Here is a 21,706-nt window from a genome sequence, read left to right on the forward strand (position 1 = left end):
AAGTTAGTCTACAGCTAAGAAGCTCTACACAAAGGCTTAGTTGGAACGACATGCAAGATCGATCCAAAATGGCAAGTTAGGTTAGCGTACTGCGCGCCGCTTCCATGTTAGCCCCTAGTTTTCCGCGCTGTTATTAGATGGTCATGAATAGCCAACTATAGTCCGAATCCCCGCTTTAGTGAAGCTAGTTGCTCCCTTTCATTTCTAGCGAAAAAATGATAGGCGCCTTAATAAATACAGGTTGCAATGTATAGTCGTTGCTTTGGTCGAACCGGCAACGTCTTCAGTAGTTCGAGCTGCAGGGAGAAGCAGGCATTACGGTTCCACTAGCCAAGCCAGGCCGCCTTCCGTAACGTGTTAGCGGCCGTAAAGCGGCGCATCAACGTAAGTAACGTCCATCATATTGCTGAGTTGCTGAGTTCGTATCGATTTCTTGTTTGGGTAATCCTGGTGTAGAGCGCCAGCGTGCAATCTCAATCATCGGCGTCGAAATTAGCCTGTTCCCATTTCCCCTGAACGAAAGGACTGAATTCTGCCTGCACGCACGCTTTTATTGTGGCGAAGCAGTCTTTAGAGGAAGCTTTATCGGAGTCTTCTTTATCGAAGTGCTTTCCAATGTGTACATTGGAAAGGAGAAATTGTTTATCTCGGTAACCAGTGCATAGAGCTCGTGAGGTTTGTGTTATATAAACGAGAACGTTATGATCTAGTGACTGTGGGCAGCAGATGTTTTATTTAGGCCGTTTATTGTTGTTTTTTTTGTCAAAATTGTCTAACGTAGCAAATTTTCAGAAAACTAACCTGATGTTTACAACTTTAACTCAGCAATGAAGAATGTTATCACAATTCCGCAAACTTAATCTAATAGTACATCTAAGGCGGACAAAATTAACGTGTTATACACTGCTTTACAACATACCGTTGCTCTGTGAGTATGACTTTTCCTATATCTTTGTAAACATTGTAACGAGTTCCCATGAATTGTAAATTTGTATGTCAAATTTATCCGCGTTAGGTGCTGTAACGGGTGCAGTTTGCAGAACGGCTATGTCTGCTTTTGATTCAGAGGGACAAACTTATAAACGTCGGGCTTCCATATTTTTCTTTTTTTAAATACATTCAAGCACTACATCAACATTTCGCTTCCAACAGTCACTAGAATTTACCTTTCTAAAATGCAGCAAATTTCATTAAAATCGGCCCAAGGGTTATCTCGGGAAAGCATTTCTGCGTTTTACACGCACGCGAATGGGCTGCACCGGAGTTGGGCCCGAGCTAAAGCTTCCTCTTAACGTTTCAGCGGCGCAACCGCACAGGCCTGTCTTGTTGGCCTCGAAGCAGGAACAAACAGGCGAATGAACGAGGCAGGCCGGCATACAGACGGACAGACGCAAGGAGGCGGTGCCGCGTTGAAACAAGTAAATAAGAAAGCCTCCTTGATTGAGACTTCTCGTGGCTTGTATTATGAGCGGGCATACAAAGCAATCGGCCATCGCTCAACGTCGGCTTTTGTGAGCGGCGTCTCTAGGAAGCAGCGGCAGAAGCGAGGCAATGCGGCGCCTGGCCACGCTCGGCAGAGGGCTAGAGCTGTCCGGTGAACTTCGCGGTCTCTCTCTCTCTCTCACACATGCCTCTCTCCTTCTTCCAAGATTTGTTCCTTTTATCTGGCGCATTCACCTTTACTTTTCATTTCGATCGCCTTTCGCGTGCCTGCAACCCAATCGTTGTAATGGGCTTGGTTCGCTCTCTTGCTCGCTCGCTGTATGGCCTGCTCACCGCGCGGTGTCGAATACGCTACTACGGCGACGTCGGCCCGGCCTTCTTCGTCTCCCCTGTTTGCGTCGGTTCCTTTGCCTGTGGAGCGGCACGGTGTGCAGTGTCTGTTGGGCCCCGAGTGCTGTCGTGGTTCTCGCCTGACTGTGTGCATTCTTTGGACAGCATGAAGGATGGATGCGGCTAAAAGAATAATGCGATTGAAAACCAGGAAGCGCGAGGGAAAGCAGAACGAGAGTGCTTTTTTTTTTTGTTGTTGTTGTTGCTTCTGCGCTCGTCGTTTCTGAGGAGCTAGCTGGCCGCGGATGCGGGCGTTTGAAAGAGCAGCGCGTTCCTATCGCGAGATATACACATAGTCCTGTCGCGGAAGCTTTCCGACGATCGCACCGTGTATCTACTTGTAGAGGTGGAAGAACGAGGGCATGATGTTGCGAGTAAAGTGGCCATATGGTATGCCCACGTTGTTTTGCGGATTGATGTAAGAGGCGGGCTGCTCGACTGTTGTACTTTGCTCTCGGACGGACATGCCACAAAGCAGTCAACTTCTTTCTGTCGCAAATTATCATACAGCGCTGACAAAAGTACCAACGTCACTCACATTCATCCTAAAGTGCGCCAGGCTCCATTGGCAGAAATTCAAGGTGGTAAGAGAAAGCTTTCAGCGTTTTCTAATGAGTCCACGTAGTTTTGGAGTAATTAAATGCAGATTTGCTGGACACTCAGTCGTGTCGCGTTTTGTTTCGCATAAAATAAAATAAATAATCGTCTTAAAGCCGGAACAGTGTTCCAAGTGTCTGCCGCTTTTACAGGGACACATTTTTGTTTTACGCACCTCTACGTTGTGGAACGGTGTATGGGACGATGTCTCCCATACTTAAGCCTAGAGTTGGATCCAGATTCGTTTTATGTTAGAGGAGGAGGGGAGTATGAAGGTCGATTGACACGTTTCTTCCACTTTCATATTTTCTGTGTTTTCTTTGTTTTTGTCATTTTTGAACAATATAGTTAACATGCAGTAACGTAGCGTCGTAGCTTATTTTTCTATTTACGTTGCCGTGACTGGACTATGACACCTCAGAACTATCAATAACCGCTTTTATAGTCTGGGAAAATACAACCAACACGAGCACTAAACACCATCATTTAGCGGAAAAAACGATTTTTTTTTCTTTATTTAGGGTAGGCCCTATTAATGTGGGTTGATTTTCTTCGAAGCTTCTTGGGTCCCACGAGCTCCAGTTCGCAGTCAAATAGTTATGGCTATTGAGTTTGGTTTACTGCCATACCTGAAATCCCAGCCCTTTCCGGCATGGGTGAATCCAGTGACTGGGAAGTACGCTGTGTGTGTGGGGGGGGGGGGGGGGGGGGAGGTACGTGTATATGCACGTCTTCAGCTGACTTATACAGCTGAAGACTTACATGGCAGCTACTGTTTCTGATCTTTCAATTGCTTCGCTTATAGGCTTCTTTGTTCTGCGCGTAGGAATGATGTTTTCGGTCTTCTTGCCTTACATTGGTTTCTTAGTTCTTTGTTAAAAAATTCACGCAGACACCAGAATACGAAGTTACAATGAAACCTACTCAGAAGCTCACGTTTATTGTACAGCTTTAAAATAAGTTGTAGTAGTTGGTATGACATTTCGCAGGGAAATAAGCCCACTCACATACACGCACACAAGAAAGGTAATTAAGACAGGCTTGTGTCTGGGCATGTGGTATTGTGCTTATTTCCCTGTAAAATATTGTACAGCAGTTCTTCAGATGACTGTAGAAAAAGAAGAAAAAAGATCTGTAATATTTCTGAAGGCGACATGAAATCCTTCTTTCGTTAGTTAAAATAGAACATACCTTCACGTCCCCCAAAGACAGAATTAGGAAAGAGAAAATAGGACACAGGTAACTGCAGCAGCACCACATATTTATTTACTTGCCAACTTTTGTGACAGAAGTTTGAAGGAAGCTTGAGCTTCGCCTTAAAGAGTGCAACGCGATAGCATTAAAAGACCACTGACTGCTTCTCACGCTTCCCGGCGACTACAGCTTATGTAACCATGTTTTTCTGGACACGATGGCGGCGAGACCTTTTTCATCCGCGGTGTGGCAGCAGTGCGTGCATGACCCCACAGAACTTCCGGTCAGTCATTTTCGAAAGTCCAGTTAGCGAAGAAAAAAAAAGTATTTTGCCGCATAGTATAATGTAGGCACATATTATTGATGTTTTCAGGTATAAAAAATGTGCGCCGTATGTCGAGCTCATGTATACGCGCTTTTTGTTGCATTTAACACTGCAGTTCACTTGTCAAACACTCCTACACTGCAACAAAACTGGTGCCAGATGTAAGGTCCTATAAATTTTTAGGCTGTTGTAACTTACGTTTCTCCGGACTGTCTAACCGGAAGTCTTCTGGGAACTATGTTTGTAAGCATGAAAAGGGTCTATACACGAAAGCGAGCTATCTGGTAGAAACGCGGCCTCCTGTGTGGGCAGACTCCGGAGGTGTGCACAGCCGCCCTTCAAAAAATTACGTAATTTTCGGGGTTCTGTTATTGTTTCGCGCTTTCAATATTTAACTCTGAGAAGACTTAACATAAAAGGAACGCGCTGTCGGCGTTTTGTTTCATGTCATGTGCTTGTGGGCTGTCATTCTCAAGATTCTGAGGAATAACTTTGTCAAGAATTTAAGTTAAGATGTGAGCAACTTTACTGATAGAATGGTGTGGCAATACAACAGGTATATAGCGCGTGCCATATAGACCGTTTGGTTGAGGGCACCACCATGATGATGACGATGATGATGATGATGATTTAATGTCATCTCCTTTGAAAGGGAGCGGTTAAAAATGGTGACCTTGCCTGATTAATTTAATCAGGTGTGCTATACATGAATTAGGAAGGAACAGCGCCAACTAAGACGACCACGAGAGGGAGAACGACAGAGGACAAGCGATTGTCCTGTGTCTTAGTTGGCGCAGTTCCTTCCTAATTCAAGTATGCACTGTCTAGCCCAAGTGAATGTTGTTCTGAACAATGCTATACACGTTTATCTAGTATTTTTGTATATATCTCCTTAATATGGGGGGGGGGGGGTTCTTCAAAATCTACTTTGTACAGCTATCCACGACTGCAACACATCCGGTCCTGTCAATCTCTTCCCTGCTTTTTTCCCCACAAATACTCTAAACGTCTCTTGCGTATCTCGACTGCTGACCGGTTGACGCTTCCATCCACTTTAGGTTCAAACGCTTCCGGAAGGTCTACGTTACCTACGGTTCTCACTGAGCGAAGCTTTTCGCATTCCATTAGGATGTGCTGGGTGGTCTCTGGATTTTTGCTGCTAAGTGCACATGCCTGAACTATTTCCGAATATTTGCTCCAGTATGTTTTTGTCCTTACGCAACCGGGTCGAGCCCCAAATAGCAAGGCACTGCCCTTTGTGTTATCGTACAGATTTTCCCTTCTAATTTCTTTCTTCTCATTCTTATAAATCTACGTATTTTTTTGCTTCCATTCTTTGCATCCAATTAGCTGTCTTTGTTTCCTTTCTGATGACTCCTGGCTTTCTATTTACAGTTTAAATTACCTTGTACTTGGCTGCCAACTTTCTTGACTTATTCCTCCATTCTGTGTCACCCGCCGTGGTTGCTCAGTGGCCATGGTGTTGGGCTGCTGAGCACGAGGTCGCGGGATCGAATCCCGGCCACGGCGGCCGCATTTCGATGGGGGCGAAATGCGAAAACACCCGTGTGCTTAGATTTAGGTGCACGTTAAAGAACCCCAGGTGGTCAAAATTTCCGGAGTCCTCCACTACGGCGTGCCTCATAATCAGAAAGTGGTTTTGGCACGTAAAACCCCAAATATTATTATCCATTCTGTGTCCACACTTTTCAAGTACAAATACTTGTGCACTTTAGCAGCCCATTTATTTTCATCCATATTCCTGGGTCTTTCTTCAAAAACTAATTTTGCTCTGTGCTTCTCTTACTTCGAAAGAGGCTCAACCTATGTCACCCTGCATTGTCTCATTTGTGGTTTTACCGTGGGCTCTCTAAGCCAACCAGCCTACCAAACTTTGGTTAAGTCGCAACCCCGACAAGATATCCTATTTTAAGCATAGAATGACATTTGCGAACGTCAGCGCTGGCACCGTTACTCTTTCCAGATTCCACGCACTATCTCATACTTATTGTGGCCCCACAGTGATCTGTGTTTCAGTATTGCAGCATTCCGCTTCTCGTTTATTTTTAGATTCTCTTGATGGGTGTTTGAATAAGTCTTCCCTTCTTTTATGTATACTCCGACGTATATATAAGAGGAGGAGGAGGAGGAGGAGGATGAAATAAAGAGAGTAAGCAGGGATGTTAACCAGAAATGCGTCTTGTTGGCCACCCTACTCTGGGGACGGGGAAGAAAGATAGGCCGAGGTACCTATATTGGTTCTCTGTGGGTATGACTTGCTGTTGAATTGACTCCACGTAATTACTCGTGTCGTCGTTAAAGATCATAATTCCCAATTTCTCTGTACTAAACTTCAAGCTTAGATTTGTCGCTGCATTGCCACAACTATTCGCAAGTGACCGTAAATCTCTTTTATTGCCCGCTAGTAGCACTATGTCGTCCGCATACAGAAGTCTAGGGAGCTTCTGTTGCACAATTGGTCCATTACGCGTGTAGGATAAATCAAACCCTAATTTGCTGTTTTCCAGTCATCTTCTATGCCCTTAATATAAAATGTGAACAACAATGGAGACTGAGGACGTCCTTGCTTTAGTACTTGGTGAATTCCCACCACTTCATTGTTTTTCGACCTTCCCATACAACTTGTACTTGGTTGCACCTATCTATCTCCCTTAGCAGCTCCACGAAATCGCCCTTTATGCCTTCGTACTTAAGAATATCCCACAAACGATTCCCTGTCTACGTTGTCATAGGCTCCTTTAATATCTAGAAATGCTATCCATAAAGGTCTATTCTGAGCTACTGAAATCTCTGTGCACTGAATTAGTACAAGCATATTATCCTCTAAGCGTCTGCCTGGCCTGGATCGGTTCTGCAGTCCATTAGCACACCATTTTTCTCACCCACTTCGACAGTCCCAATTTTATGGCTTGCACTGCCGTTCCATATATCACCGACATTACTGTAACTGGCCTGTACGAGCTTGTCTTGTCCTTATCACCCTTGCCTTTGTAGATGAGGTTCATCTTGCTTTCACGCAATCCAACCGGAATTTTCTTCGTTCTAATCATTTGTTCTATGGTATGGCATTAGTCGGCAGTGCCTTGCTCACTGGACCGAGGTTTTCGATTACCTGTATAGAGATTTCATTGGGTCGTGCTGCCGAAGTGTCGAAGTTATCCCTAATAATGTCTGTGACGCAACGCAGTGCATCGTCTGCTTCGTAGATGTTACCATCTTCATCCCTTATAGCCGTTTGCAGGAGAGAGAGAGAGAGAGAGAGAAGGGAAGGAGGAAAGGCAGGGAGGTTTTTTTCAGTTGGAGCTCTGAGTGCCCTTGTATGGTTCCAGAACTATTTTAGGGAAAATTTGTTTCTTTGGCGAACGTTAAGCACCCAACGTTCACCTGCGCTTTTAATTTTGCTTTGCACGAGCTCACACGCCACTTTTCTTTCTTTTTTTCCTCGGTATTTGTTCCATCTAAGGCGCGCTTCTTCTTAGTGTAATCCCAACTTTCTGGCTTCCCGATGATCCCCAGACGCCTGCTTAAGCTCTTCTATAGCTTGCTTTATTTTCTTGTTCCATCGCTTACAATTTCTTTCCAATCCAGCAATTTTTTTGCCGTGTCTGTGGTATTTCCTACTGCATAACGCCTACCAGTTCCTTATATTCCCAGACTGATCTAGGAAAAGCTTCCATTTTCTTAATGTTTTTTTTTGTTTGCATCTGTTATTTGGTCTTGATTCATATTTAGAAATTCTGATGCTATTGGTTCGTGTTTTGTGTTAGTATTTCTCTCAAACTTTAATGTTAAATGTCTGTGATCGCTACCTGGGCTATTTTTTCCATGTTCGTAGACCATTTCTGAGACTATAAGGCGTAGCCTATACACGACTGTCTGTTTCCGCACTGCCATGTTACCTGTCCCTGACACTTATTCTCCCAGTTAACTGCTTTAAGGGTTCTGTTCATCACACAGATCCAGCTCTAGAGAACCGTTGTAATCTGTATATCCGTCTAAATCATCCATGTGCGCGTTCATGTTTCCCACTAGTATCACCTGGCCCGATTTTTTGAACTGATTACTGTCGCTTTAAATGCAATTAATCAATTCCTTATTTTTATCTCTATCACTACCTGTCCATAGGTAAGCTACTTCGAGCCATGTCTCTTTGCCTTACCATGTGCCGCTAATCCATTAATGCTCCTTGCATCTCTCTTCTACTCTTTTCCACTTCAGCCCTCACCTAATTAGCATGTCTATGCCTTTTCTTGATCCAGTCATTCTTTTGCATCCTTCCCACACAAAATTGTCAATAACACGCGGCTCCTCCAAATCTCGTCGATGCGTTTCGGTCAACGCGTGCACGCTGATCGCTTCGTCATTCAGCTGCGTTTGAATTTTCAGCCATTTTTTCGTGCATGCAACCACCCTGCCATGTTTACGTAACAAGTTTTACTTTTTCTATTCGTAACCTTCGTGCGTCTTTTCCCAACTCTTTGCGGTGCAATTCTGCCTTTTACTGGTGTGTCGCTACAGTCAATAATTACGCTTCCTTGCTGAATGCCTGGGGCCCGCCTAAAGAAAGCTACGGACCGCGCCGCGAATCGACGTCCAACCGGTGTTGCTACACTTTCACTTAAATATATCCGGTCACACACAAAAGCGTCTTCGCCGCCTGCTCGGTGCACTTCTGGGTTGATGTCAATGACTGTAAAATTCATTGCCTTAGCTAGCGTCCAAGTTTCGCTGTTTACTGCGAGCACTGCACTTCCAAATGCATACCCCTGCCTTTTAACCTCTGACACCGTGCAAACTGCGACTTGTACCTCCTTTGAAGCATTTCCGGAGGTTGGTGAACCCTTTGGCAATTTGCTTCGCGATACCTGCCCCTCGTCCTTACTCTACATCACTCCGCCCATTACCACCAATAGGTGCCTCTCCTCCATTGTGTCCCACATGCGTTCCTTGGCTTTCTCTATCACATTCCTAGTCGGTCTTCCCGGAAGAACGCTAACCTGGGGTGGCTTGCACGAATGTTTAATAACGAAAATAATAAGGAAGTTAATAACGCATTCTTAAATGGTCCGTAGACAATGCCTAGTCCGCACAAGAACGCGTTATTAAATTCGTTATTCGGTATTAAAGGTTCGTCGAAGGCGCCCCTACACTCCTTCGCCTGCAGCTACCCTCTCTGTTATCGCCGGTTCTGCTTTACGCACGTTGGAGTCTCCAACAATGCAACTCGACGCTACGCCTTCTCCTCGTCGCCCAAAGCTGCACCTGAGGCCGCGATGCCCTTCCCGCCAGTATTGTCCTTGGCCTTTGCTTTATTGTCTTCTGCGGCCGGCACGCCATTGCTAGCGCCTTAGTGACCTCCACTGACGTTTCCACCACTGTTTCCTTACCTGCTTTCGCTTCGCCACCAGCCCCGTTCACGGTGCTCGCATCGAAGCTTTCACCATTGCTTTGCGGAATGGTGGCCCTCAGCTTCGTTTCTGCGGTATAGCCGGCTTTTCTTCTACTTCCTTCCTCTGCTTCCGTTCGCTCTTGAGTTCTTTTTCTAGCTTTCCAACCCGCTTACCTGGTTTATCCTTCTCCTTCTTTAGACGGTCTAGCCGTGACACTGGTACACAGATCCTACATATAAAAGCTGCATCGTTCGCTTCGCGTACTGAATCAAACCGCGTTCTTGGTAAGAGTGCTCTTACTCCGAACAACGAACTCGTGGGTTCCACCTAGTGCCAACCATCATACCGTACTACCAAGCCGCACTATAATGTAACCCTAGTTGTGGGAAAAATTAGTTATTCTTTAGCTACTCATATCGAAGCAAAAAGCCTTAAAAACTGAAAAGTGTGAAAACTAATTTATAGGATTGTTCGGCAAAAAAAAAAAAAAATAGAGCGAAATATCAAACAAAAACTCATCACTTTGGCACGCTGCTCCTGCTACGCTGAGAAGACTCTTCCAGTCCGCACGTCTGTTCGGCGTCACTCGAGAGAGTGACCCCATTTTGAGATCGCAACCGTGTATGGTCCAGCGCCATGCTAGTATGTGGGATCGCGCTGTAGGGTACACCGCGAACGTGCTGTTGACGACGAGTGGCAAGTTTTCGCGTTTTCCTGAGAGGTGTCAAGTTTCTGGGATTGGTAAACTACTTAGCATGTCGTTACTGAACTTTTAGCTTTAAATTAGCCGCAGTATCCAACGGCGACTTGCCTAAAGGTGCTGCCACAGCTCTGCCCGCGATCGGAATAGGAGGCGAGTCAAGTCTGAACATTGCCGACACGTTACACATACGCGCAACGTGTTATTATTCTATGTGTAGCATTGAACTCTATTAAGGTATCACTCGGATAACAATCAGAGGTGTCTCTGTGTGCAATGCGGTGTGTTGCACCAGCGTACGTCCCTATACAGGTAACTGGGGAGCTCCCAGGAAACACGATTTGCTGGCCTTCGCGCTCCCAAAAATTTTTTGCGGTAGGATTTTCTAAGCATTATTTAGCACCCTGGACTGGCTTTACAAAATAAGGAACTGCAAGATAACTTGACCGAAAGGGCCGTCAACACGGATAAAACAACCCAGTGACAGTGGCCGCGAATATGCCAGAATCAACCAGACGCACGCGATACGTGAATAGAGGGTATGTGCACTCTTAAGCCTCGTGCTGTGCCTCTACAAGGGCACCTCGCCGGCTCGAGTGAGCTGAAAAACGAACAACTACTCTTTGCAACAGCAACTTTATTTTCTTAATACAGGGCGCGCTGCGCGGCGTCGGCAGGACATGCTGCAGGCTAGAATCGGATGCACGGGAGAAACAATGTGAATTAGCGGTAGCCAGCACACGTTAGAGAACGAAAAATAACACACCTTCGTTTTCTCAGTCGGAACGTACTGTTCTCGTGATACATACTTGGTCAACTTCCGCCACAACGTTAGTTACCAAGAACGATAATCTTAGAAGACATTTTGAACAGAATAACTTTAATGTGCGTGCACGCAGAAATAGTTGACTTCGGCCATTCGCAATAGTTGACCACTCGAATACGCACCTTTCGTTCATATCCCAGTTTAACCACGGGTGCCGAATTCGTCGCCGTGAGCTCAGGGGAAACAAAATCTTCTGAACGTACGGGCGACGAATCTGGTGGCGGCAACAAGTCCTCACTGTTTATGCTGGCAATCCAAAGCGGACGCTTGTCTGCAACCGCAGCGGCGGAGTCCACGAAGTCGCCACGGCTGAAGATCAAAGCATTTCACGTTTGCTTCCGAAAGTTATTTTTGCAGCCGAATACAGCGCAGTGGGAGCCTGTTGACATTGAGTCGTCTGCATCGCAGCAAGCACAGACAGAGCACGTTAGAATGGCACTAATTCGCTATGAAACCGCTACTGTCCCAAGCTGCTGATGGGGAAAACGGCGAGACACACATAGTGCAAGGATGAGAGCTGTGCGGCGCGCTGGTTCCAGGCTACGTTCCTCCTCCTCGCCGCTAAAACGGTGTAGAGCAAGGCATGGCATACACATGCAGCTAAATATATACGGAAATTTTCGCACACGGACAACTCCGCCGGCGCCGACACCGGATTTTCTCTGACGCGGGGCCTCATACGCTATCGCGTTGATAGAGTATTGTCATGATGCTGAAGCGAAAGGTGACGCTAATGTTCATTTGACGCTCCGCTTTGGCGGGAAAATGCTCTGGGTGCACTGTTTCGGCGGGAAAGTCGTATTTGATCGCTGCCGCGCTGAAAAAACCGCCATTCGCCTTCGCATCAAAAACAAGGGAGCGAGGGGAAGGGGCGAGTTCCGACTTGGTTTAGGAGGGTGGGCCATCGCTCCCTCCCCCTCCACTCCCCCCCCACTCCCCTTTGAACGTGCCAGAGGGTGAAGGCTTGTGAAGCTATGTTCGGATAATAGGTACATGTGAAATAGTGTTCTGGTTAACAGTGACTATTTAGCAAGAACAGGGCTCCACATATTAAGACGAAAGCTTCAAAGGGCTCGTTGCAATGACTAATATCAGAGAAAAGCGGCGTCTAGTCAAGTGGTTTAAAAGATATCACTCGAGTGGTTTACGAATAACTTCTGGGAGAAAGGTGGCATTCCAAGTCAATGGAAATCAGGCGAAATCATCTTTGTACAGAAGCCTGGAAAGAAACCAGAAATGACGAACTTAAGGCCCATATCGCTAACATCCTGCGTCGGTAAACTCATGGAACATGCGAGTCTCACATGCCTCACGAGATACATGGATGATGGAGGACTTTACCCAGATATCATGGTTGGATTTCAACCCAAGTATATCGACGCCAGGATATTGAGCTCAAACTGAAACATCAGATCGCAGATGCGGGTGCAAAAACTCTAGACACCAAGGCGATACTGGGGTTCGATCTAAGTCCTCTGACACTGTCACGCACAAGGCAATACAACGAGATCTCAAAGAGCTGGATGTAAGACGTCAAATACTTATTGACGGATCATACTGCAAAGATTTCAATTGGAGATATCAAATCGGAGGCGCTCCAACAAGACAATAGGGGTACCACGCAGGGTTCGGTCATATTCTCCTTTCTATACGATTCGGTGCGAACCTTCCACTGTGCGCGAAACTGTGATCTCTCTCCTCTCTCTCTTCATCCTCATACTCTCTTACTTTCTACCCCCTTCCATACCCCCTTACCATACCGCTTTCCTTCCTTTCTATTCAACGTGGCAATGATCGGTCTTCCTGTAAGACTCGAAAACCAGTAGGACTCGGCCACAGCCTATACGTGAACATCATCGTCTGGGTGGCGGCTGGAAGCAATGCGCATGTGGAAGAGATCCTCCAGACAGCAGTAAACACGGTCGAAGACTATATCAGAGACAAGTAACTCAGATGTCCCTCGCAAAAAACAGAACTTCTGTTTTATAGACCCACATGCATGGACAGAAAAAGCATTAAGGAAAGGCCTGACATTGTGGTCACAGTAAATGGCACCAGGATACAGATAGTGGAGAGCCTGAACATACTGGGACTTCGCATATCCGAACATTGCCATAATAGAGAAACGATTAGACTACTGGACAATAGTGTTCAACAATCATATTAATAAAGCAGATAACCAACAGGAACGATGGCATGAAAGAGCACAATGTCATCCGAATAATAGAAACATTCGTAATCAGTCATATCGTATATGTGGTCCCTTTCCTTAAGTTCCACACTGCGGAGAAAGCCAAAATAGAATGCTTCATTAGAATGGCTTATAAGCAAGCCTTAGGACTTCCGGTATATAGATAAAACGAGTGGTTCCTGGTGCTCGGCTTTCAGTACACACTAGGCGAACTTATTGAGACTCATAGTGTGGCGCAGTATGAAAGACTCACACAGAATTTGACAGGGAGACGCAGCTTAGACGACATTGGAATAACTTACGAAGCACAGCACGGACTGCGGAGAGACATCCCAAGAAGAGAAGGGAACATCTTTCAATACCCCAATCCCCAGAAACATGCACACGGAGTTTCACGAAGGTAGAAGCTCAAGAGCGAGAGCTCAACACAAGAGAGAGGTGAAGAGGAGAGGCAGGGAGGTTAACCAGATATCAGTATCCGGTTTGCTACCCTACACTGGGTTTGGGAGATAGGGGTTACAAAGAGGAGAAAGAGGAAAGGGTTAAAAAAGCACACACAGGCACACACACAAAGGGCGTTCCACAAGAAATTATGTGGGGCCAGGGACGTGGCCTATGTGGACGCGGCGGAGTACACAAATAGACAGTGCGTGGATAGTTGCTACGAGTCTAGAGGGTTACTCCAGAGTTAGTGGCGCTATAAAAACGGGAAAGACGGACGTGGCGGAGGAGGCTGCCTTAGAACTGGCAAAAGCCTCCACGGAGGCTAACATCGTAGTCAACGACTCTAAGGCAGCCGTCAAGAACTATGCCAAAGGAAGAATCTTACCGGAAGTGCTAATGGTAACCAGCTTTCGTGAAGATAGAAATGTTCACATTATATGGGCACCCGCACACACCTCCTTTTCCTGAAACGAAATAGCGCACAACCCGGCTCGAGAACTAACTGATGGACCGAGTATAGGTGACACGCAAATACTGGAAATGGAAAAATACCAGCTGACCAGATTTAACGAGATCACCTAACACTATAGATTGGGAAGGGCCCTTTTTCCCCCGGCACACTCCTCGCTAATAGACGGCAAGCGATGGCATGACGCTTCTTACAAACAGATCCATATCCGAACCAGGTGGCCTGCCACCGCTACTACCCGGACCTTTACACGGATAGATGTAGATTCTGTCAAGAAAGGGTGGACCTACAACATATGGTTTTGCTTCTACTCGGAAACCCACACACAGTATAACACACAAGACTAGAGAGGCATCGGAGACCGCGTTGCTCAGCTGTGCACCGGAAGACCAACTTAACGCAATCAAGCAAGCCGAAGGTGCCACCAGGGCCCAAGGGCTCGAGGCCGTCATCTAGGTAGAAAGGCCTAGGTCTCGTAAATCTGCTGTACTAAAATAAAGTTCATTCCTCGTCGTCCTCGAGTGGTTCAAAAAATCCTATCATCTATAGGTCATAGCCACATAACATGAAGAAATATATATCGACTGCGAAGCGACAGAGAAGGCGATGGAGTATACTCGACCAAGGCTGGATTGCGCGGCAAGCCTCGAAAGTATGCCACAGGCGGGAGATGCGCACCAAGCGGCAGTGCATTCCGTGCTTGCATGTGTCGTTGAGGAGGACGACCTACAGCGCCATTCGCTCACTTCACGCCGCGGCTCGTAATGTCTTACAAGGAGTGTGACCCCTCCAATAGTACCAATTATTAGGTTACCACGTGCGCAGCGTGCTTGGGCCTTCACGTGTGACAGGAATATGACACGCTGCCGTACTTTTTATGAAGACTTAAAAAGAAAACCATACGAGTATGTGGAGCGCCGTTGCATACATTTTGGGATTTTCATGCTACACCGTTCCCGTTGCCGGCGTCGCACATCGAAGGTGCACGAGAAGAGAGCGAACGAAAAGCGTCATCGTCAGTCAGCGCCCGAAGAAAGAGATTTAGCTGGACGCTTCATGCCCGCTCGGCTCAGACCAGTGTATGCACCACTTGGCTTCCACTACACTTCGTCGCTTCTGCATGCACTGCGCCGCATCTCTGCAGACCTTCTAAACCTACAGGCTGCTCATGCGCGTCGTCGTTGGGACAGCACGACGACGGCGACGGCGCGATGGCGCCTCCAGCGTCCGCCTAATTGCTTCTGCAGTAAAATGTCATTCTTGTGAACGCGACTAAGATTGTTTTGACCATTACGTATACATACTTGATGCCTAGATACGTCTTTTTGTACATGCACCAAGAAGAATCCTTTTTTGTGTTCTACGTTATAAGCACCGCAGACAACGGTACAAGTGATATAACGTGGTCAGAGGCCTTGGCTACGAACTCTAGTTTATAGCTCATCTGTTCTGTTTGCATTACTTATACCGTCACCTGCACTGCTCGCCATCAGTCGTCATTATCATGTGTTTCTCTTTGATAGTCCCTAGTTGGGCATAACATATTCGTGAGGGGAGAATCATCAGTAGTCAACAGTAAACATCTATACTGTACAAAAAAATCAGGACAAGAGGAAACCGTAATATGCGTACGACAGCAGCAAAAGTAACAAAACGTAATACAAACAACACAAGTAGAACAGTCACGCGGCAAGGTTACGCGACAATAAGTAGAACTGGAGTAAAGAGCAAATAAGTAAATGGTATGGCGGTTGACTGCATAGATTCTTAATCACCTTCGCCAGTGCAGGGTAGCCTACCGGGCTCAGTCTGGCTAACCTCCCTGCCTTTCCTTTAAAGACCTCTCTCTCTCTCATGATTCGTCTCTGTACCTTGAATGGTTTTGTTTATTTGTAATTACAATACGCAACTTATTCCACCTATCTATGGAAACTAGAAGAGATCGGTTGAAAGCCTTAGTCGAACCATAAGGGTAGTTGCTGTATGCTTAAATAATTAAATAGGCGACGCATACACCAACCAGCCCTGCTTAATAAAACTCGTTGGTTCACGTAGTTGGAACATAACTTTTTGTATGACGGTCTGATTCCTTACTGCTTGATGTTTCTTCTTATTTGCGTTCATCTCGTTTCTCCATCGGCGTGACCTCAGTATACTCTATTATGATAATCACATTCGGAAAGCTACTACAAGAACGACCTACTGTGACAGTCCGCGAAACAGCGCATGAAAGTAGCTATACGTAACATTGTATTCAGCGTCTACAGCGCCATGACGGGTTACCCAAACTTGACGTCAACCCAACCCCACACGTGACCTCCTCGGTGTTAATCTTTGCAGAAGCACTCAGCATTGCACTCAGCTTGAGCACTAAAGCCCATACTGTACTCCATCTTTTATTATTTTTTTTCTATCGTCTTCGTTTGAGCTATACGTGCCTCGTTTTGCCGTTGGTGCTACGAGTAGCCTCATAACTAGCACTAACGAAGCCGCTGTGCTGACTATGCCGTCTGGATAGAGGAAATAGCCTCATCTCGAAGTCAACAGGGCGCCGCTATATGAATGCGGTTTTATGAGCACGCAGTTGGTGGGGGACACCGGTTATATATGGCCTCCGGCGTTGCAGATCTGCTGGTGCAGCGCTTTCAGGAGAAGACGACGAGATGGGACGATAACACCACTTGTGGCGATATAACGTATTTGCGCCCAGGCTGCGGGAAACGCACCTTGGGGCTTACGGGAGCTCGTTTTTTTTTTTCTTTTTAGGCGGCGTCAGGCCGTCCTTATCCGGCCATCCCCTTATCCTCCGCAGAACTTAGATTGGTCCGAGAAAAGTCACGTTCGCCAACGATGGCATCATTTGTCTCATTTACGACTTCTTGTTTTTAACATAGTATGCGCATATTTTACGTTGAGATGTTAGGCGAAATCACTTGTAAGATTCACTGTAAAAACGCCTAACAATGGAGTTCCTTCGGGTTGCATTTTTTAGGCCAACGGCGTCGTCTGCCAACAAGAGCACCGCTTGGTAGGTATGCTATGCTTTGCTTCCAGCGCTTTACTTTGAGAGGACCAATCGTTCTATTTCACAGTTATTTGTCCTGAAATTGTCGCTCGTCAGCTCTAATGTATTGCGACGCGCCTATATAAGCGGTGGCTCGGTCAGTTGTCCCGGCAACACTAACTGTACCAGGTTTTCTTGATTTCACAATCTTCAACCAAAGATACGCTCTAATTGTGGAAAAATTAATTGGTGCTTTCAGTGTCACATATCAGTTTGTAATTCAACGCATTACCAAAGCAGATTATCTGGTCAGTTCAAGAAACCTCTTTAAATTGCTGTAAATGAATATCTAAACTGGCTACTTTGATATTTGTATTTGTTTGCTTGTTTTACTTTTTTACATTAGCCAAAATCTAGCGTTATTGTGACGCTTTCGCAAATATATATCTGCTGCCTGGACTGTGTTCCGCGGGCTAGTGTAGTTCGTTGCCTGTTGTAGCTTCTTGCAGGCTGCCTCGTAGCTTGACGTTTTCGCAAATTCTGTAAACACGCTATAGTGTAATTTAATATAACATGCTCCTCGTCAGATGGTCTCGTTGACTGTGTGCGTGTTTCTATATTTTCTTTCTTTTGTTACGTGGACACTCCTGCTAAACTCCTAAATGTATGTTTGCTACCGCAAAACTAGACCCTGCTTACTACCTTATGAAGAAGCACTCACGTTGTAGATGATGTCTAAAACTGGAATATCTATATAAGAGTCAACAATTTCTTGTTGCTTTCTTATGGACCTTGATGGACATTACATATATGAAATTCACGGTTAAGCTTGACGCTGCATCCTCCACTATGCTCTTTGTCTTCATTTTTACGCATGTACGTCATATTTCTCTCTCTCTCTCTCTCTCTCTCTCTCTATATATATATATATATATATATATATATATATATATATATATATATATATATATATATATATATATATATATAGTAATCATATCATAAGAAGGTAACAAACATTACACCAAGGACAACATAGGGGAAATTACTTCGACTTATTAGCTGAATTAAAGAAATGATAGATTAGTGGAAATGAAAGTGGATTCATCTTAGGTCATATAGCTGTGAAATGTACTAAGCCGATGCTTCAAACACATCGCCCCGGTTCTCCACCTGAATCTAACTCTTTCGAAAATCTACAGCGCAGGGCATATTTTCTAAACTTGACATCCGTCTCGTAAATCGAACAATAGCTGTTAGTGTGTTGACCTTTGTGTGATGTGATTTGGGCGCATGGCGGCGGGTGAGTTTCACACACCGCTGTATACGCTATGTCGGACAAGGACTGCTTGTGCGAATGATTTGCACATTTGATTGACAGTAGAAAGATTGTTCTTGCTGCTTACATTATGCTGTCTAGCTCTACACGTGCTTGCTTTTTTTTTTTTTTTTTGTAACCGCGCATCATGCTATCGTTGACAACATGCAAGATGTTGTGGACCATATGTGCAGTAAAGAGGATTAAGGTCGTGAGAGGACTAAGAGGAAAGCTTTCGTTGTGGGTTGATTTTGTTCTTGCAAAAATGGAGGATGTTCAATTTTACCTTCGCTATAGTGAATCTCGGTGCAGAACTCGTGAGCTTTTCAGAGAATTCAGTCGATAGGAATGCGGTGAGGTACTGTCTGTAGGCTGGGTGTTTCTTCCGCTATAACTAAGTTGAGCAAATTCGTTTACTAATCATATAAGTTAGTGGCAGTATTCGTGCAATTGCAGGAGTAATGAAGTACGCGTCCAGTTTGACCATTTCAGAGAATTCAGTGAAAAGGTGTACGCTGAGCTTCTAAGGGGGCTATAGGCTGGTTGTTTTCTGCGAAAAGTAATTTGGGCAAATTCGTTTCTCCATTAGGCAAGTTAGTGTCAGTATACGTACATTTGCAGGGAGAGTGATGTTTGCTTGGAATTTGCTGTATTTATAGCATTCTTAATCTCTTTGCGCTTGACAGATTCGGGTGACACGTGGGATACGACGACGACGACGGAGGCTAGCACTTCCGTGAATCAGGAAGATGTGGCAGAGACTGGCACGAACAGAGCCGGTGCCATAGCAACGAGCACCGAGGACTTTCCGACCACACACGGGCCCGACCAGCGGCCTTCCGAGAGCTCAACGCCTACCACTCTGCTATACGATTCCACGGTGCAGCCAAGGTCTCCCCAAACTACAGCCTCTGTTCATTCGCCATCGTCGTCCTGGGCAGTTACAACGCCATGGCCACTTGCTGTTCCCACGATCAGCGTGATTCGCGGAGGAACATCCGGCACTTCAGCCGCAGTAGCGCTCACGACAAGTCTGGTAACATCGCTTCCAACGTATGCGCCCCCTGCGGCAAAGGTATCGCCACATACTTCCAACTTGCCTACCACGGCCTCGACCTACAGCGCAAGTTCAAGTTCTTCTTGGCGGGAAAGGGACTCGACCACTGCTTCCGTTCCTACTACGCATCTTCTTGTTAGCAGTTCGCAAAAGCTGTCAACTTCGAGCGCAGGCAGAAAACCTCATGCGGCCACCGCAAGTCCCGCGTTCTCGGTCAGTACAGAAAGAACTACACGGGAGACAGTATCAGGCACACGAGTGCCTACACCGAGGCTGCAACCACCAACAACTGCCGCTTGGCTTCACGCAACAACTCGGCTTCGTCCAACCACTTGGCCAAGCGTTTACCCAAGCGTTGACGGCAATACAGTGGGACCGGATGTTACGTCAGTAAAACCCTCGGAAAGCAAGGTGACCACTGCGGCGCCGTATACGAGAAGCCGCACTACTACTTGGCGCACCTTCATGTCAACGAGAACAGAAGCCGCCAAGCGTACAACGCTTCGGCTACCACAAAGCCCAGCGGTCACTCGTCGTCCAACTACTCGCTATTTTGTCGCAGTGAACACGACAATACCACATACCACTCCGTACTCAAGGCTGTTTTCAAGCGTTCCCCCTACTAGAGGTCCTGTAACGAGAGCGTTCTCGATGGCCCAGACGGCTGCATCAACTCCCTTGACAAAGCCGACCAAGCCTACCAAGCCGAGGAAGAAAGCCACGGAAGTGTACACAAAGCCCTTCATGTGGACACGAAAGCCAACCAAGAAGACGGAAGCTTTTGCAACTTCGCCTCCCGACGTCCATCCTTCGACACACTCACACTTGGCAAGCACGTTGGCTTCAAAACCTCTGATTTCAAATCAGTCGACTTCAGGTATGCCGACTTCCAACCGCCCCTATTCGAGCCGGCAGCCATCTTCTCGCACTCCCAAAGTCGCGCCGACGGAGGATAGCAACCACGTGATGAAACCCGTCACGAAGCCGCCTGGGGCCTCGTCCACGTCCAGCGCTCGGTCGAAAAACGACGAAGGCAACGATGTCATGCTGAACGACATGTCGGCAATGCCGGTGCTTCAGGAGAAGCATTCGGCGGCCGCGCCTCTTACCGGGTCAGCCTGGAGCGTTCCGGCCTTTCTTATCGCCGCTGGCATCTTAGTCACCGTCTTGTTTGTAGCCACGGCACTGTACCGATGCCGGCGACGATACAAGGAAAGTGCGGATGATTCCGAGATGAAACCCCTGTCCAAGTACGCAGATGTAGATGTAGGCGAAACTTCCTCTTGAACTCGCCTGCTCTGTTCACATGCGAGCCTTAGCGTGAACAAGAATTGGCCGTACGTGGCGTTTTGTGAAAACCTGGGCGACCATCTTTTAGTGGACACTTGAAGTTCGAAGCACAATTGCACGGTATGGCGTGTGCACCGCGACGTTTACTGTATTTGTTCGCTACTGAGGCGTATTTTCTCGGATTAACTGAGCGTCGCGGCATCCTCCGACAGAATGTCGTACCCACACGTCCTTTCAGCCGCTGCGTAAAGGTGTGCATTATTTAAATTGAAAATCATACAGCCCCGTCTAGTGAGCGCTCTTAATCTAGCCGTAGTATCGGGCACTTCGAGTGATAAAGAGTTTTGATGATTCAGGCGAACAAAATTAATGGCTTATTGACTGCATGCAAGTACGTTCTTCCTGTGACAGTCGGAGCAAGAGGAAACGTAACGTCTTACGACTTGGCGTCTCGATGATCAAGGGTTCCGTGCAGCGTAGCCTTAGTGCTAAACAACCAACACTGAACTTCTCGGTATCACTATTCCGAATCGTAAATTTGATCCACATCCGCAATATGACATGTCATGTCGTGTCACCTTGACGCTGTAGAGCACGCTGAGTGAGTCTCGGTGTTCATATGTTGCTTGAACATCCCGAAGCCATGGTAGAATGAAACCAGTGTGCCTCCTTACTTCTCCGTGACTTCACTTAGGCTCGTTGCAGTGGTCGGCGTCGCCATATATGGAGACATAATCACTGCGTTTTGGAGACGCGTTCCTTACTACTAGAAGGGGGCATGTTCTGTCTTCACAATAAAGGTGACAACGTTGTTAAATAATTGTCTGCTTTCGAATGGCTTTCCTCAATAGCCGCCCCACCGTTTGGTAAAACAAGTGTGCGGTGAGCTCCCTTTCTTCGAAGTGGCCTGCACGAGCGGCCACGGAGCTTCAGCGTGTGTTCTATTTTGGGCGAGTATTGTTCTCGCCCTAAATGTGTCGTACTTTGTTTAACCTCCTTTTCTCGTTTCCCAGGACAGAGTAGCAAAGCGGACTTTCCCGTGAAGAT

The 21,706-nt window shown here is 46.5% G+C and overlaps 1 protein-coding gene across 2 annotated transcripts in view; it reads left to right on the forward strand.

The window, feature by feature from the left end:
- The window catches only part of LOC142560483 (uncharacterized), a 143,196-nt gene extending 121,715 nt beyond the window's left edge, over positions 1–21,481 (forward strand). For both annotated transcript variants that reach the window (XM_075672637.1, XM_075672638.1), the window contains one exon: positions 18,999–21,481. In XM_075672637.1, the coding sequence (XP_075528752.1) occupies positions 18,999–20,656 (1,658 nt within the window). In that variant the 3' untranslated portion in view covers positions 20,657–21,481. The remainder of the gene's footprint in view (positions 1–18,998) is intronic.
- The last annotated feature ends 225 nt before the right edge of the window (positions 21,482–21,706 follow it).

Source organism: Dermacentor variabilis, chromosome 10, assembly GCF_050947875.1.
Source record: "Dermacentor variabilis isolate Ectoservices chromosome 10, ASM5094787v1, whole genome shotgun sequence".
Taxonomy (NCBI): Eukaryota; Metazoa; Arthropoda; class Arachnida; order Ixodida; family Ixodidae; genus Dermacentor; species Dermacentor variabilis.